The sequence below is a fragment of the Dipodomys merriami genome, unplaced genomic scaffold (assembly GCF_024711535.1).
Source record: "Dipodomys merriami isolate MVZ:Mamm:240054 unplaced genomic scaffold, mDipMer1.0.p SCAF_163, whole genome shotgun sequence".
Taxonomy (NCBI): Eukaryota; Metazoa; Chordata; class Mammalia; order Rodentia; family Heteromyidae; genus Dipodomys; species Dipodomys merriami.
Window position 1 is genome coordinate 2023350 of NW_027202971.1, and position 15526 is coordinate 2038875.

General features: G+C 60.4%; 1 protein-coding gene across 1 annotated transcript in view; it reads left to right on the plus strand.

Moving 5' to 3' along the window:
• LOC138828720 (transmembrane protein 132C-like) overlaps positions 1-11577 on the plus strand; it is a 101770-nt gene extending 90193 nt beyond the window's left edge. Inside the window, exons 7-11 of the mRNA XM_070024790.1 lie at positions 3422-3565; positions 6859-7064; positions 8536-8818; positions 9331-9522; positions 10018-11577. Coding sequence (XP_069880891.1) covers positions 3422-3565; positions 6859-7064; positions 8536-8818; positions 9331-9522; positions 10018-11208 — 2016 coding nt within the window. The 3' untranslated portion in view covers positions 11209-11577. The remainder of the gene's footprint in view (positions 1-3421; positions 3566-6858; positions 7065-8535; positions 8819-9330; positions 9523-10017) is intronic.
• The last annotated feature ends 3949 nt before the right edge of the window (positions 11578-15526 follow it).

Sequence of the window (15526 nt, forward strand, 5' to 3'; positions counted from 1 at the left end):
GCCCAAATTGAATTGCTTTCTTGTTTTAAATGCATACTGTGGAATAGCTTCTCCATCTTGTGTTAGCAGCAAATTGACAGCTAGGTAAAGTTTGTGTCCTGCACCCGGCTTCGCACCGTGAGGGAATTGGAAGTAAATGAGGACGGAGGTGGGTTTTCCCGGAGTGGCAGCGCACGGAGTGCTCTGCGCCTGGCTGTGCAGAGCTGTCAGCGCGCGGCCTCGGGGAGGGAGGAGGGTCTGCCCAGCTACCTTCAGAGAGGAGCCGGCTGTCCCGCGCGTCAGCTTGCCTCCCTGGACAGAGGGGGGAAGGAAGAGGGAGGGGGCTTTTAGCTCCCCCGTCTCGGGTACCGCGTTTCTAGCGGGATGGCTGCTCTGCCCTCTGGTGCCCAAGGAGGGCCACAGAGACCCTGCGAAAGAGTCTGGAAGTTCAGCCATAGAGCCGCTGCCTAGCAAGTGACAGGCCCTGAGCTCACACTCAAGTGTCACCAAAAGAGAGTCATGCTTTGAAGCTCATCACTGACGACCTTGATCAGAAGTGACAAGGACACGCAGAAGGACCCCCCTCCCCCCCCCCAGTTCCAGAAAGAATCCTGCCTGACACTGTCACCAGGGGCGCGCACCGGGGACACTCAGAGCTACCAGGTAGCATCGGACAGGCTGTGGCCAATCAAAACACAGCAGAGAGTAACTCTGACCAATCAGAAAGGAAGGGGCGACCCAGCTGACCAAAATGATGCTCCCGGGTGACACGGAGCCCACGCGTGTCCACGGTGATGTCCTCGGTGGGAAGCCAGCGCCTCCGCGTGCCAGAAGCAGCCCTCACAGAGGCCGCCGCGTGCGGGGAAGAGAGCCAGCTCCAGAGAGGGTGGGGGCTGGCACAGCTGCGCTCAGCACCGGCCTCTTCCATCTCTGCCCTGGACGGAGACCTCAGGCCCGATGGCATTGTGGAACGTCTCTGGGGATGACACGAGGGGCAGAGCTCTGGGGCCACCGTAAAGGGAGACGCATAGGTGCACTGCATCGTCCTGACTGGTGAGGAGGAGCTCGGCGGCAGCCTGCTCCCGCCGGAGGGAGCGCCGTGGAAGCCGGTGCCCGCGTGCGGCTGTGCGCCAGCCACGGACACACCCCGGGCTTCACTCAGCTCCAGCTCGGGGCTGTTTTGCACAATGGAGTGGCCTGAACACCAGGAGACTGCAGGACGGGCCTGACTTTCCCCACGGTGGCAAGCAAACCCTTTCTCCTGAACCACACCACACGCCCTCCACCGGGACAGAACCTCGCTCGCTCCTTAGTTCTGTTTTCACATGGGCACGTGGAGGCTTCAATGGCGTTGGGCTGAATCCGTAGGTTGCCCTTGGTGGAGACATTCAGACAGTGTGACCTGTGTCCCCTCCTGACGGCGGTGCGAGCCGGCTGCCACCGTGAATGGACCTTCGAGGGGACGGTCTCGTGGGAGTTGGTGCCCAGTGAGGCCACGGGTGGTGGCCCCAGCCATGCTGACTGGCCTGGGGGAGGGGCGTGGGGGAGGGGCGCAGGTGCAGATGTGGGGGAGGGGTGCAGGAGTCAGAGGCCCCGGGAAGGCGCTGTGAATGGCTGACCCCTTGTTCTTGTCCAGGACTGAGCTGTGCTCCACCATTTCTGTCTTTGCACCCAGTTTTCTCCCCTGCAGGGAGCCCCCTCCCCCCCAGCGCCTCTCCCTTCCCTCCCTGTGCCGGACAAGCACAGGCTGCCTCCCGTCCCTCCCGGACATTTCAGTCATGCCCGCACTCCTGAGTCTTTGCCCCGCTCCAGAAGTAATGCTACACTCCGTTTGTATTTAAAAACTTAAATACAAATTGTGAAACAGCTAAAGCAATATACATTTATGGGAGGGGGAATCAAAGGACAAACGTGCTCTCTCGCAGGCTGAAAGGGTGGGGATTTAAAGTACCCTGTACTGTAATTCTCTGATGCATGATGGGAGGCCTGGGAGAGAAGGAGCAGGGGAGGGGAGGGAGAGGCGCTGCAGGAGATTGTGCGGGGCTCTGTGCATTCTGCAGAGTCCTGAGGTGATGCTGATGAGATCTGCTGACCCCCGCTGGCCAGCGCTGCCCCGCGGGCTCCAGACAGAGGCACCTCCAAACACGCCGCAGGAGGCTGCCCAGAGGCCCGCCACGGCGGGCCGCCCGCAGCCTGGGGACACCCGGGGGGGGTTCAGAGCCAGCTCTGCTCCCTGCACCCCAGTCCAACACACAGCCCTCCCTGTCCAGCTGTGGTCCAGGAAGTTTCCAGAAAACATGTCATCGAATGCACTGAGTTGTGTGTGCCACACACTCTCTTTGTACATCCGTCTACAAACTTTGTACATGCACACACATACACGCATGCACACACATGTAGATGTAGCTATTGTTTTTTTAATTCATCAGGCCTTGAATATTGAGTTTGGTTCTCAGGCCTCCAAGACTGTAAGGAACAACCCTGCTGTATATAATGCGCACAGTGCATGGACTGATAGGACAGCTAGCTCAATTAGACAGCTATAGCTCTGGAACACGTAGATCAGCTCCCCGTTTGCAAACCGGGGGAAGGACGTGGAGACATGAGACTGAGGTCATAGGAAAGTGAACAGCAGGTCCAGAAAAGGCCAGGGTCACAGGCATGCAATGAAGTGAGCACAGAACCCACAAGTCTGCCCTGCCTGTGCTGGAAGCCAAGATGTCCTTCTGCTATTTGACGCTTGGGCTTGGGCGGTCTGCTTGAAGCTGCTGTGTCTAGTGAAACATCTCTGAGGTCCAGGCAGCTTGGTCCCGTGCTGTGCAGGTTATCCTGGGGGTTAGGGTAGGATGGATCTGTGTGTGTGTGTGTGTGTGTGTAGCACACACGTGAAGCTGTAACAACCATCAGGAAGCTAATCACAATTAACCCTCGAGGGGATGCCCTGCTGTAATGAAGCCATTAGCCAAGAAGCAGTCTGAGGGAGGAAATGAAGCCCGAGCCGTGAGCGCATTGCTCTGATGAGTCTGGGATGGACCTGGGGGGTTCTGGGTCAGGTGATGGCCGGAGCTGCCCATCCGCAGACACTCCCCGGACCCAGACCGCACGCCCACGGCCAGGGGAGGGAGCCCGGCATCCTGCGCAGGTGAGGGAAGATGTCAGCCCGTGCACACCAAGCCTTCTCCCTCCAGCCTCAGTTCATCCGCACTCAGCCCTCTGTGTGTCTCTCTGCCTGACACCCCTGCAATATGGAAGACAAGAGGGGCGTCTGTACTGCAGACGTCCTGCAGACTCTGTTCCCTTTTGGTGAAGGTCCTAACACAAAGGCTATGGAACGTTGCTTCTAAAGCAGCTCCGGTGCCCGCTGGCACGCGATCCCCTCCGCCGCACGCCCGGCCCCAGCGGGCTGGGGTCCTGCGGTCACTCGAGTCTGCTTCTCCGGCAGGACACGGAACTCCTGAACACGGCCATCCTCACGGGGAAGACGGTGGCCGTGCCGGTCCGGGTGGTGTCTGTGGAGGAGAACAGCACTGTGAGGGACATCTCGGAGCAGGTGGAGTGCAAGTCCGCCGACGAAGACGTCATCAAGGTGAGTGGCGCCCGGGCGCCGGACCCGCCGCGAGCCTCACGCGGCCACAGTCCCCTCCCAGAGTCGCAACCATCACACGCGTCGCTCTTAACTGTACACCCTGCATGAGGGTCTCGTGAGTTGATCTCTCAGAAGCAGAGTGAGAGGCTGGCCGAGGGGAAGGCGGGCGCCAGGATGGTGGGCTCAGCGGGTGGGCGTCTCCTGGGAGAATTCTCCAGGATAGACCCATCTTCTAGAGGAGAGACATCTTGGAGCCTATGGTGGCCAGGAGAGAAAACTTGGAAGCGAATTTCATCAAGTTCTATGCAGAACCAGACCTTAGCTCCTTACGAATGATTTTGATATGCAGCCCATTACTAATATTTCCAGGAATAGACTCGGTATCCTTGGGGAAATAAACGCATTCAGATTGGAAATTGCCTCCCAGACTGAGCGGGGAGGGGCTGTGCGGGGCTCCTAGCAGGACCGCGTGGGATCCGAGTCACAGGAAGAAGCAGGAGGCTGTGCAGTGGGCAGGCCGAGCCTGGGCCACGCTGCCCCGGGCCTGAGCCCGGCACTTCCGGTCTGGCTGCTCGAGGGCCACTTGCAGAAGTGGTTGGGTGCAAGTCAGGTTTAACCAGTGCTCCCTGCTGTGGGCCCGGGAGGTGTAAGATGTAGTGGGGGGTCATCAAGGATCCAAAGGCTCTGAAGGCTCTGAGATCTCACCCTGGTGCAGCCTGGGAAATCCCGGTCACACTCCCACGGCTGCGGGCCGAAGACAGGGGGCAGAGGCAGGGGGCAGGGTGAAACCAGCATTTTCCTGCACTCCCTTCCCACAGGATGAGCAGGGCTGAGCTGTGCGCGTGTGCGTGTGTGCATGTTACAGGAGCAGCGTGGGCCCGGGGCACACCTGTGTCTTGGGGGGGTTGGGAGTGGGCTATTTGGAGCACCCCGCACCTGAGAATCCCTGTGCTCCAGAGTTCCAAGGGAACGACCACAGGCCCTGGGCACCTGCCGAGGCCGTGAGGGTGGTGGACAGAAAGGAGTCCGGGGACACCGCAGAAGAGGCCCCGGCCGGAGCCTGGTCCTGCTCCACTCCCTGCCCTGCTCTCCAGGTCACGCGAGTCCGCCGGGGGATTTGGCGGCAGCGGCTGGCGCTGGCTGAGCCGGGCCCAGCCCTCTCCCTGGGGAGAGCCTCACCTGTCCTGGCCCAGCATGCAGTTCTGTCTCCGTCTGTGTGCCTGCCATTGTCCAAGGATGCCAGACCAGAGCGCAGAGCCCAGGCAGAGATGCACAAGGAAGGCTGTTCCCAGAGTTTGTGTCTCTGCCGTTTGTCTCCCGACACTGCCTCTATTCCCTGCAACCCTTCAGTGTGTGTGTGTGTGTATGCACGCACGTGTGCACACACACGTGTGATGGAAAGGACACCCCCAGCCAGAGCCATCGGCCCTCCTGGTGAGCTGAGGATGCGGGCTGGATGGTGCCCGGTTGAACCCTGGACACGTGGCCACCCGTGGGTCCGACCAGGCCTCCTGAAGAAACCTTTGGAGACTCCAGAAGACTCCTTTGTCCTCCCTCTTCTTGTCTGTTGCTGGGAGCTCCAGAGAGGACTGGAGTGTGACGAGGATGGGAGGCAGGACGGAGCGCACCTGGAGGAAAGAAGCCCAGGCAGGACAAGATTCCCTCCTGCACAAGAGCCTGCGCCTTCTGTGAAGCCCGCCCTCCGCCTCTGGCCACTCAGGACGAGGCGGATGCCTCCCAGCAGCAGTCGGCCGGACCTCCGGGACCAGGCCCCGCCGCGTGGGGCGGCCTCCCGCCCGCGCTCCTCCTCGTTATTTATACATTCCGGAGAGGCGTGCTCCCTCCCACGCACACGCCGAAAGGTAATAAATGAGCAGAGTCAATGGTCTGTGAATTACAACACTGATTAAAGCAGTGATTACTGATATAACTCCTGCTCGGCTGTTATGCTAATGTCTTCCCGGCTCCGAGACGCTGTGTCCACCCTAATGGCAGGTCTGGGACAGTGGCTGAAATTGGCCTCCATTCTCGATCCGTGTAGACATGCGCTCTAACCTACTCTGGCCGGGAGAGTGAGAAGGCCGAGGCCGAGTTCCCTCCCCCCGGCTCCACGCCGTCGTCCCTGACAGATGGCGGCCGTCCTCCGGCCCAGCCCTCCCAGCTGCCCGAGCAGACAGAAGCGTGAGAGGCAGGAGACAGTGGATCCCAGAGCAGCCGTGGAGGGGCCCGAGGCTGGGAATGGGGGGCAGGTCACGGAGGCTCACCGCTCAGCCCTGGGCCGGACCCACAGGTCCCCCGCCCCCGGGAGCTCCGTCCCTTCTAGGGGACACAGACTAGAACAGAGACAAGGAAACCAGCAGCTCTGTACAGCCTCGCATGCGGCGCCCTGATGACGTCATCACAGAAGCGCTGTGTGCCTGCAGCTCTCCAGGGAGAATTCGCTTTTCCTGTATTCTCACAGGAGTTCATGACCCTACCACGTCAGGAAGCACTACCTGAGAACTTTCTAGAAGCTTTCACATAGATTTTTGTGTCCACTGTTGGGCTCCCTCTCGGTCTCTCACAGTCTCCCCCTTTGGCCCCAAATCCGTGATGATCGCTCTAAAGCAGACATGCTCATGGAGGAACGGCACCTGCACCTTCCCGTCCGTCCGTCCGTCTGTCCTTCATTGCCCATCTGCATCCATGTGCCAGCCATTCGTCTGCCCATTTATCCATCTGTCTGTCCATCCCGACTTCTTCTCTGCCACCTTGTCCACCACCCCCACCCCTTGGCAGAATCAACCGTGCCAAATCCCGCTTCATCAAACCAGCTGCACCGAATCCCACTTCATCAACCAACTACACCGAATCCCACTTCATCAACCCAGCTGCACCGAATCCCGCTCCATCAACCAACTACACTGAATCCCGCTTCATCAACCAACTACACCGAATCCCACTTCATCAACCCAGCTGCACCGAATCCCGCTCCATCAACCAACTACACTGAATCCGGCTTCATCAACCCAGCTGCACCGAATCCTGCTTCATCAACCAACTATACTGAATCCCACTTCATCAAACCAGCTGCACTGAATCCTGCTTCATCAACCAACTACACTGAATCCGGCTTCATCAAACCAGCTGCACCAAATCCCGCTTCATCAACCAGCTGCACCGAATCCTGCTTCATCAAACCAGCCACACCCAAAGCTCATCTAAAGCACTGCATTGGGAGAACCTAGGCTGAGCCCGTGTGCCGGCACGCAGGGCCGGCCGCGCACCGCCAACTGCCCCCTCTGTCTCCGCAGGTGTCCGACCACTGTAACTATGTCTTCGTCAATGGCAAAGAGATGAAAGGCAAGGTGGACGCCGTGGTGAACTTCACTTACCAGCACCTGAGCGCGCCCCTGCACGTCACGGTGTGGGTGCCCCGGCTGCCGCTGCAGATCGAAGTCTCCGACACCGAGCTCAGCCAGATCAAGGGCTGGCGGGTCCCCATCGTGACCAGCAAGAGGTGAGCCTGGCGGGGCGGGGGGAGGGGGGTACAGAGCCATGACAGGGCTGGCTGACTCACAGTCTCTGGCTTGGAAGGGCCAATGAGAAGGCACTGGAATCCCCTGACCCCAGCAGCAGTCTGCTGGGACCAAGGCCCTGGGGTCACCCAGCCCGGTTCTCAAGCTGCTAAATAGCAGGTCATGTCAAACCCAGGTTCTGTCAAAGGCAGGAGGTCGGGAGCTGGCTTTCCCAGCCTCCCACGGGGTATCCTGCGGATGGGCGCAGATTACAGGCGTGAGCACCGGCGCTTGTCAGAAAATGTTTTAATCTCACAGCACTACAAGGGAATCTGCCTATGTAGATGGCTGCCAGTGATTCTGCACCGTAACCATCAGGGCCATTCCCATGGTCCCAGGCAGGGCCTGCATGCTGAAGAGCCTCAAGAAAAGCAGCAGGCATACGGAGAGGCAGAACACAGCCACGAGAACATGAAGGACCGTGGCCTGGTGTGTGGCTGGAGAATGGGTTTGTTCCACATTCCCAAAGGGAGACAACCCAACTGGGCTCCCATTCACCCCGCCACTCACCAGCTCTGTGAGCTTGCCTCAGTTTCCCCATCTGGACGTAGGTAGATTCCCTTGTAGTGCTGTGAGATTAAAACATTTTCTGGCTGGGCACCGGTGGCTCATACCTGTCATCCTAACTACTCAGGAGGCTGAGATCTGAGGATCTCAGTTCAAAGCCAACCCAGGCAGGAAAGTCTGTGAGACTCTTATCTCCAGTAAACTACATAGAAAAAGCCAGAAGTGGTGCTGTGGCTCAAGAGGTAGAGTGCTCGCCTTGAGCTGAAGTGCTGAGGGACAGAACCCAGGCCCAGAGTTCAAGCCCCATAGCCGACCAAAAATAAATAAAAATTTTCTGCACAAAGTTGAGTTTTTAAATTATTTAATTTGTGTTCATTTTAATTAAAATTTAGCCACATAAGGCTAGTGGCTACTTTTGGGACAGTGTGTGCACACAGGAAATATTCTCCTGTGTATGTGTTTGTGTGTGCGCACACATGTGCGTGCACGTGTATGTGGTGTGTGCATGTGTGCGCGTGCGCATGTGTGTGTGTGTGTGCATGTCTGCTGGTGCTAAGGCTTGGCTCAGGACCTTGCACTTTTTGCTCAAGGCTGGCACTCTACTTGTTGTGGCACACTCCGCTGAGGGCTTTTTGATGGTTAATTGGAGACAGACATTCCTGCCTGAGCTTACAGTGAGCCAAAACCCTCAGGCCTCAGCCTCCTGAGCAGCGAGGATGACAGGCGTGAGCCACCGGCTCCTTGTCAATAAACGTACTACAGGACAATGGCAAAACCAGGGCTCCTCCAGCGGCATGGGCTCCAGGTCAGCGCCATCTCCCCGAGGCGGAGACGGGCGCGTACCCAGCTCTCGAGCGCCCTCCCTTCCTGTCCTGCTGTGAGAGCCAGCCCCTTGTCCTCCCCCAGGCCCACTCGGGACAGCGAGGAGGAGGAGGAGGCAGAGGAGGAGGAGCAGCGGGGTCGAGGCTGCACTCTGCAGTTCCAGCACGCCACCGTGAGGGTCCTCACCCAGTTTGTGTCGGAGGGCGCCGGGCCCTGGGGCCCGCTGAGCTACCTGCTCAGCCCCGACTGGCAGCTGGACATCACACACCTGGTGGCCAACTCCCTGAAGCTCGAGGCTCCACACGTGGCCACACTGCGGGACGGCCGGGTGCTGGTGGGGCGGGAGGTCGGCATGACAACCATCCAGGTAGGTCGCCGTCTGTCCACCCCATGAACATTGCCTGCATCCTACATCCTGTTCATAAACAAAAACACCACCCGTGGTCAGCTTCAGGGACAGAGGCAGGGCACGGGAAATGCTCCGGCAGGCAAGCGCTGTGCTGGTGGGCAGCACAGAAACCTGGTTCTCCCCATCAAGAAGTTAATTCTGACGGCCTGGACTCAGAATGCAGCCCCTGGGGACCTGGCCCGGGTGGCCGTGTGGTCCACCCTGCCGGACCTTGAACGGGGAAGGAGTCCTCATCTGGGCGGCAGGGACCTTTCCTTTTTAAACACAATGGCTCTTTTAGTCTGTCCGTCTGTTCTCTGGCCCGAGGGACAGGAGTTGGGAGGGGCGGTGGCCGATCTCGCGGGCAGTGTCCGCAGTGGCTCCACGTGTCACCGGGGCGTGCAGCGCCTTTGTCCCGTGCTGTGTGCCCGGGACCTTGGGAACGAGACAGAGGCCCAAGCCCCACGTCCCCTGTGTCCCTCGGCCTGCAGGTCCTGTCCCCACTGTCCGACTCCATCTTGGCGGAGAAGACAGTAACCGTGTTGGACGACAAGGTGTCGGTGACTGAGCTGGCTGTGCAGCTGGTGGCCGGGCTGTCCGTCACCCTGCGCCCCAGCCCGGACCGGAGCCAGGCGGTCACGGCCGTGGCGACGGCCGAGGAGCTGCTGCGCTCCCCGAAGCAGGTGGGTGGTAGGCCGCCTGCACACACCTGGCTCACAGGTGCCAAGGGCGGGGCCGGGGCGGGGCCGGGGTGGGGCGGGGCCGGGGCGGGGCCAGCCGGATGGGGCAGGGGCGGGTTGGGGGTGGGACGGGGCCTGGGGCTGGGGCGGGGCGCGGCGTGGGGGGGGCGTGCCCATGCCCTCTCACACCACCCTCCCCACCCCTCCGCCCCGAGCTGAGCCTGAGAGGAGGATTCGGTGCGTGGCTTTCTCAGGTGTCCAGTGCGGGCACTCCACTCCCAGGAACAGCTAGACACAGGCGCCCGAACACGGGGCGCGGAGACCTGCACTCCGCGCCGGGCTCGCTCCTTTAGAGCGATGCTCTGCTCTCCTGGCGAGGATGGCGCTGCAGTCGGCAGTGAGTTCTCTGACCTTGACAAGGTCGCCGGCCTCCAGGTTTGGACTTGAGGCCCCTGCCCGGGCGAAGGCCGCGCCCTCTGACCACCCCTCTCCCTGCAGGAGGCCGTGGCCAGCACGTGGCTGCGGTTCAGTGACGGCTCTGTGACCCCCCTGGACATCTATGACGCCAGGGACTTCTCACTGGCCGCCACCTCCCTGGACGAGGCCGTGGTGTCGGCCACACGGCCCCGCACCCCGGGCCGGCCCTCCGTGCTGGCCGAGGGGGAGGGCCAGGGCCCCCTGCTGCGCCTGGACCTAAGCATCGCCGAGGCCTGCCAGAAGTCCAAGCGCAGGAGCGCGCTGGCCGCGGGTGTCGGCCACGTCGCCGTCAAGTTCGGACAGCACGACCCCGACGCGGGGCCGCCCGGCCAGCCCGAGGACGGGGACCTGGAGAACCACGCCAGTGACCGCCGGCCCAAGGGGCCGGACTCTGAGCGCCCGGGCCCAGACGGACGCCCGCAGGACGGCTTCCCCGCGGAGCGGGATGAGGGGGCGCCGCGGGGGGCCCGCGCCACAGCCAGGCCCGCGCCCGACAGCAAGGTGGGCAGGAGCGGACGGACGGACGGGGGGCGGCCGTCGGGGGAGGCCCAGCTCCACCACATCCCCATCGACTTCACCAACTTCCCCGCCCTGGTGGGCCTGCCCAAGGCGGGCGGCGGGCTGCAGCAGAGCAACCCCGGGCCCGGCGCCCGGGGCCCCAGCGACCTGGAGATCGGCATGTACGCGCTGCTGGGCGTCTTCTGCCTGGCCATCCTGGTGTTCCTCATCAACTGCGCCACCTTCGCGCTCAAGTACAGGCACAAGCAGGTGCCCCTGGAGGGCCGGGCGTCCGTGACACACGCGCATGACTGGGTGTGGCTGGGCACGGAGGCCGAGCTCCTGGAGAACGCGGGCGCTGGGCCGCCCCGCCCGGACGAGTGCACCACCGCCGTGGACCGAGGGCTGGGCGGCTGGGAGGAGAGGGACCGCCTGCTGCTCAACGGGGGCGCCCAGGTGTCCGCGCAGGCCCAGGGGCCGCGGCCCAGCGGCCCCGGGGGGACGCCGGCCAAGGAGGCCAGGCCCGAGCCGCTGCACTCGCCCACCGCCAAGCGGAAGAAGGTGAAGTTCGCCACCTTCTCCACCACCCCACCCGAGGACGGCTGCTCCCCAGCGAACCCCATCCTCGGGGGCAGCGAGGACATCAAGTGGGTGTGCCCAGACCTGGCCGCGGCGGCTGCGCCCAAGGAGCTCAGAAACTACCTGGGGAAATAACGCCCAGGACCCCCTGGTCCTCCCAGGGAGGACAAGGCTGTGAGCCGGGCAGAGGGAGCGGCCGTGGGGCTGGGCGGGGCAGGGTGGAGCCGCAGCAGCCGCAGGCTGGAAGGGTGGAGGCTGGGCAGGGACACTTTTGCACCGAGGGGCGTCCTTTTTTAGCGGTAGAAGAAGGTGGAGTTTTGGAATTCAGGTTCCCTGGCGCCAGGCGGAGGAGCTGGGCGCTCGGAACCGAAGCACACAGATACGGGAAGCTTATTTTATCGGTCGGAATACAACACGGACAAACTACCAAAAATTATTTGTTAAAAAATGCAAAAAGACAAATAAAAACAGACAAACGATAGCCTGTTCATATTTCTAATTTTTAAAAAGCAAAACATAGAAATAGGGCCTGCTAAGAGAGCTTGTCCGTTTGAGCCCTCCGACCTGTCTTCTGGGAACTGCAGGCTAGGGAGGGGGGCTGTTTCCAGGCAGGACCTCACCGTGTAGCCCAGGCTAGCCTTGACCTTTTAGTCCTCTGTGTGCTGGCATTACAGGCATGAGCCACCACAGCCAGCCGGAAGAGTCTTTGCTGAACATTGGTTATGTCCTGCCATAGAAGCAAGGATTTTTACATTTTTAATTGAACAAGCGCATCTCTTTTCCATTCTTCTCTGTACGTGTGTGTGAACTTCCATTTGAGTAACATTTAATGCTTATTGCTTAGAATCAAGTGGCATATTTTTCTTAAATGAAATATATATATTCCTGTTCTTTAGATGATGTTCTGGAAATAATGCCAGCCAACCCATAATTTAAACTATGACTTTATAGCTTATCTCCTTATCTCCCACCATGGATGGTATTTGCTGGTGGTTGTTATTATTACAGTTTCAGGAAGTGATCGTTGCCCTCTGAGAGGTGGGGGCTGTGAGGACCCCTTCCCCCACACCACAGGGCCAGGGTCAGAACCCGGCCATTGGTCAAGGCTGGCTAAAGCTGACCGTGCAGGGCTCCATTCCTGTGGAGCCGGGGGAAACTCCTGCACGAGGAGAACCTGGCCAAACCCAAGAGACAGTGGCCACGAGTGATCAGGACAGCCTGGCCTGGTGACTGGACCACAAGGCAGAACTAGCGCGGCGCTCTGCGTGCTTTTCAACTCGCTGAGCTGGGCAGAGGATCCCAGTGGAAAATTGGAGGATAAAAGTCTGTGTTAGGCAGGGCGCCGGTGGCTCACGCCTGTCACCCTAGCTACTTAAGAGACTGACATCTGAGGATCAAGGTTCAAAGCCAGCCTGGGCAGTAAAGTCCACAAGACTCATCTCCAATTAACCACCAGAAAACTGGAAGTGGCGCTGTGGCTTACGTGGTAGAGCGCTAGCCTTGAGCTGAAGAGCTGAGGGACAGCGCCCAGGCCCAGAGTTCAAGCCCCATGACTAACCAAAAAAAAAAAAAAAAATCCATGTTAGCTTGTTCATAGACCGTGGTTTTGAATAGCAGGACTGTGTGGAAGCACAACAAAACTCACTCGTCTCAAGTTGCACGCTCATGCACGTGTGCATGCATGTGTGTGTGCCTGGGGACCGTGGCCAGGCGGCCCCGTGTGGGGCAGGGGCAGGGGCTCCGTGCTATCCCAGGGCCACGTGCGGCCGCACCGCACACCTCACCTGCTCGGGGCGGGGGAGTTGCTCACAAACACGCAGGATGGTTGTGTGTGCGTGTGTGTTCATTACTCAAATCAGTAGATAAAGCACCCTTGGAGCCTCAGAACCCCAGTTTGGAGCTATAAAAATTGTATTTGTAGAAGATACTGACACCCACAATGCCAAGTGTCACTAAAACGCTTGCCACGGCTTCACAAGCCTGTGTGTTGGTGTTTCTTAGTGCACTGATCCCTGAGGTCCTGCTGGAGGAAGGACTGTCCTTCTGGATGGCCACGTGGCGCCCATCGGCATCCGTCAGACCACCGCCTGCCCCCACGTGTGTACCGTGAGCACGCCTGAGCACGTCTGAGCACGTCCGTCTGAGCCAGCGCAGCTGCTGGCTGAGCGGCCAGCATGGCCCCTCCCCCGGCCCGGGACCCCGCTGCGGCCCCTCCCCCGCCCAGGCCTGGGAGCCCCCACCGCAGCTCAGGAGGCCTCCAGCCGTGCAGAAGCAGGCTGGCTTTTTCTTGGAGCGTGATGTGCATCCTTGCTCAGGCTAGGAGAGCGTTGTGGCTAGGAGCTGGTTGGAGGCTGAAAGCGGGGTTTTTAGACCTCCCCGCCTGCGTCGGCGTCCCGTGCGAGGGGCTCCGGTCCGGCGCTGCTTCCCAGCCCGCTCCCCCAGGTTCGCCACAGACCGTCTGTGTCCAGATGCTGGGCACGGCCCATGAGCCCGACGCTGGCATCACCAGCTCCGCTGGGGCATTCTCTGACTCTGAGGCACCTCTATCGCTCCTTTTCCACCGGGGGCCACTCTGGTCTGCAGTCCCCAAGTCTCTGTGAGACAAGAGACCAAAGCTGTCCTTGGTCCTGGGGAACCCCTCCAGACAGACTGTAAGTGGGGGCGCTGAGGGGAGCCGAGGCTGCACCCCTAAACCGGGTCAATCATCTCGAGCCAGAGCCAGGACCATGATGACTTCTCTGAGTCACCTCAAAAAACCAGAGCAGAGCTAACGATCAGCCTGACCAGCCCTCCCCCATCCCCCCCCCCTCAGCTATGCATGCCTGCCAGCTGTGCAAACCCACAGCCCTGGGCTTCCTTCCCCTTTTCTGTAATACCTCAAACTTCCCCTCTGCCCCTCATAAATAGATCTGCGTCTCTGGGCCTCCACTCTCAGTTCCTCCCACTGTTCTCTCTCCTCTTTGATGAGCACGGGGCGCTTGTGGCCAAGCCGAGACTCTCAGAACTTCCAGAGTGGGGGCTTTTTGCCCTAAAACTCCGGTGTTGGGGTCAGTCAGACCTGTCCAGTCACGGCCACCCCAACAGGGGCTGGCCGGGCCGGTGTCTCCACAGAGTTCCAGCAGGCCCTGCGTTCCGCAAGGCCAGGGAGCGTGTCTGTTCTGGTGCCTCTTGAATCTCCTGTCGTCTAGACAGACCAGCTTGTGAACGTGGTGCCGGCCACAGGAGTGGACCACAGCCCCTGCCACAGCCCGCAGGTCGCCAGTGCCCGGGGGACACGTAACACAGAGCGCATCCCTCTTCTCACATTTTCCAGAAACCAGATAAAAAGGAACAAGCGAGTGAAAGCCATTTTAATAGCGTTTTAAGTCTGAGTTACCTAACCCTGCCCCCTGGAGGCATGCAGAATTGAGTAACGGGAGATCTGTCTGCAGTTTTGCACGAAGGACCCGAAATGCCCAGGGTGCGTCTCACCTCACCCTGCCTCAGTCCGGTGGCCTCAGTGGTAGAGCTCCAGTGTGGGGCGCCATGTTCTACCACACACACCCTGGGAAGACAGACATGCACTGGCTCCAAAGAGCGAGACCGATACGGACAGACACCGCCCTGTGCTGAGGGCCAACCAAGAGACGGCATCGGACACGCGGGCACCTTCCCTCAGGTAAAGGTGGATTCTGAGGATGAAGTATAGCTTTCCCAAGGCTTGCGCATGGGCAAAGAGGAAGGCAGGAAGGACAGGGTTGGGGGTCCGCCTCATGAGGAACCCGTCTGGCATTCCTGGGCCTGTCTGTTGGCCCATCTGCCTGTTGCGGGAGCAGGGCTGGAAGGAGACCTGGCCGTGACAACCCTTCTCCTTGCCCGGCCCACCTGGAGGGGAGCAGGGCCTGCTTCTAGTCATGCCTGCCTCTTTTTCCTGAACTTTAGCTCTCGGCACTGGCACCAGTGGAAAACCAGGCGGCGAGAATGAAGAGGCGGCAGAGGGAGCTGCAGAGTTGGCGGGAGAGGGACCCGCTCTCCCGAAACGGCCCATGGGTGGCTCTTCCACTTCCTCGACCCCACCCCCCGCCCCTCCCCACGGCAGGCTCCTGCCAGTGGGGCCTGCGCAGCCTGGCTGGCTGATTCTGTCTTCAGGCCCCTCATGGGGATTGAGCAAAATGGGATCCAACGCTGGGGACACTCAGGGCCCCTTTGTCACGTGCTGGGGGAGCGGGCCCTGGGCCCTCTCTGCACGCTGGCCCTGCCCTGGGGTTTACGCAGCAGAGAACGAAGCTGTAATTTCTGGCAGATGTCCAGCTTTATAGCGTCCGCCTCCCAAAATATTCATGTCTACACCGCCCCTCAGAACGTGGCCTGATCTGGAAACACGTCTACAAGACAGAATCAGCGCCGCTGCGGTCACTCTGGAGGCAGGAGGGACAAACAGAATCAGGGTTTGCTCACCAGTCACCAGACAGCC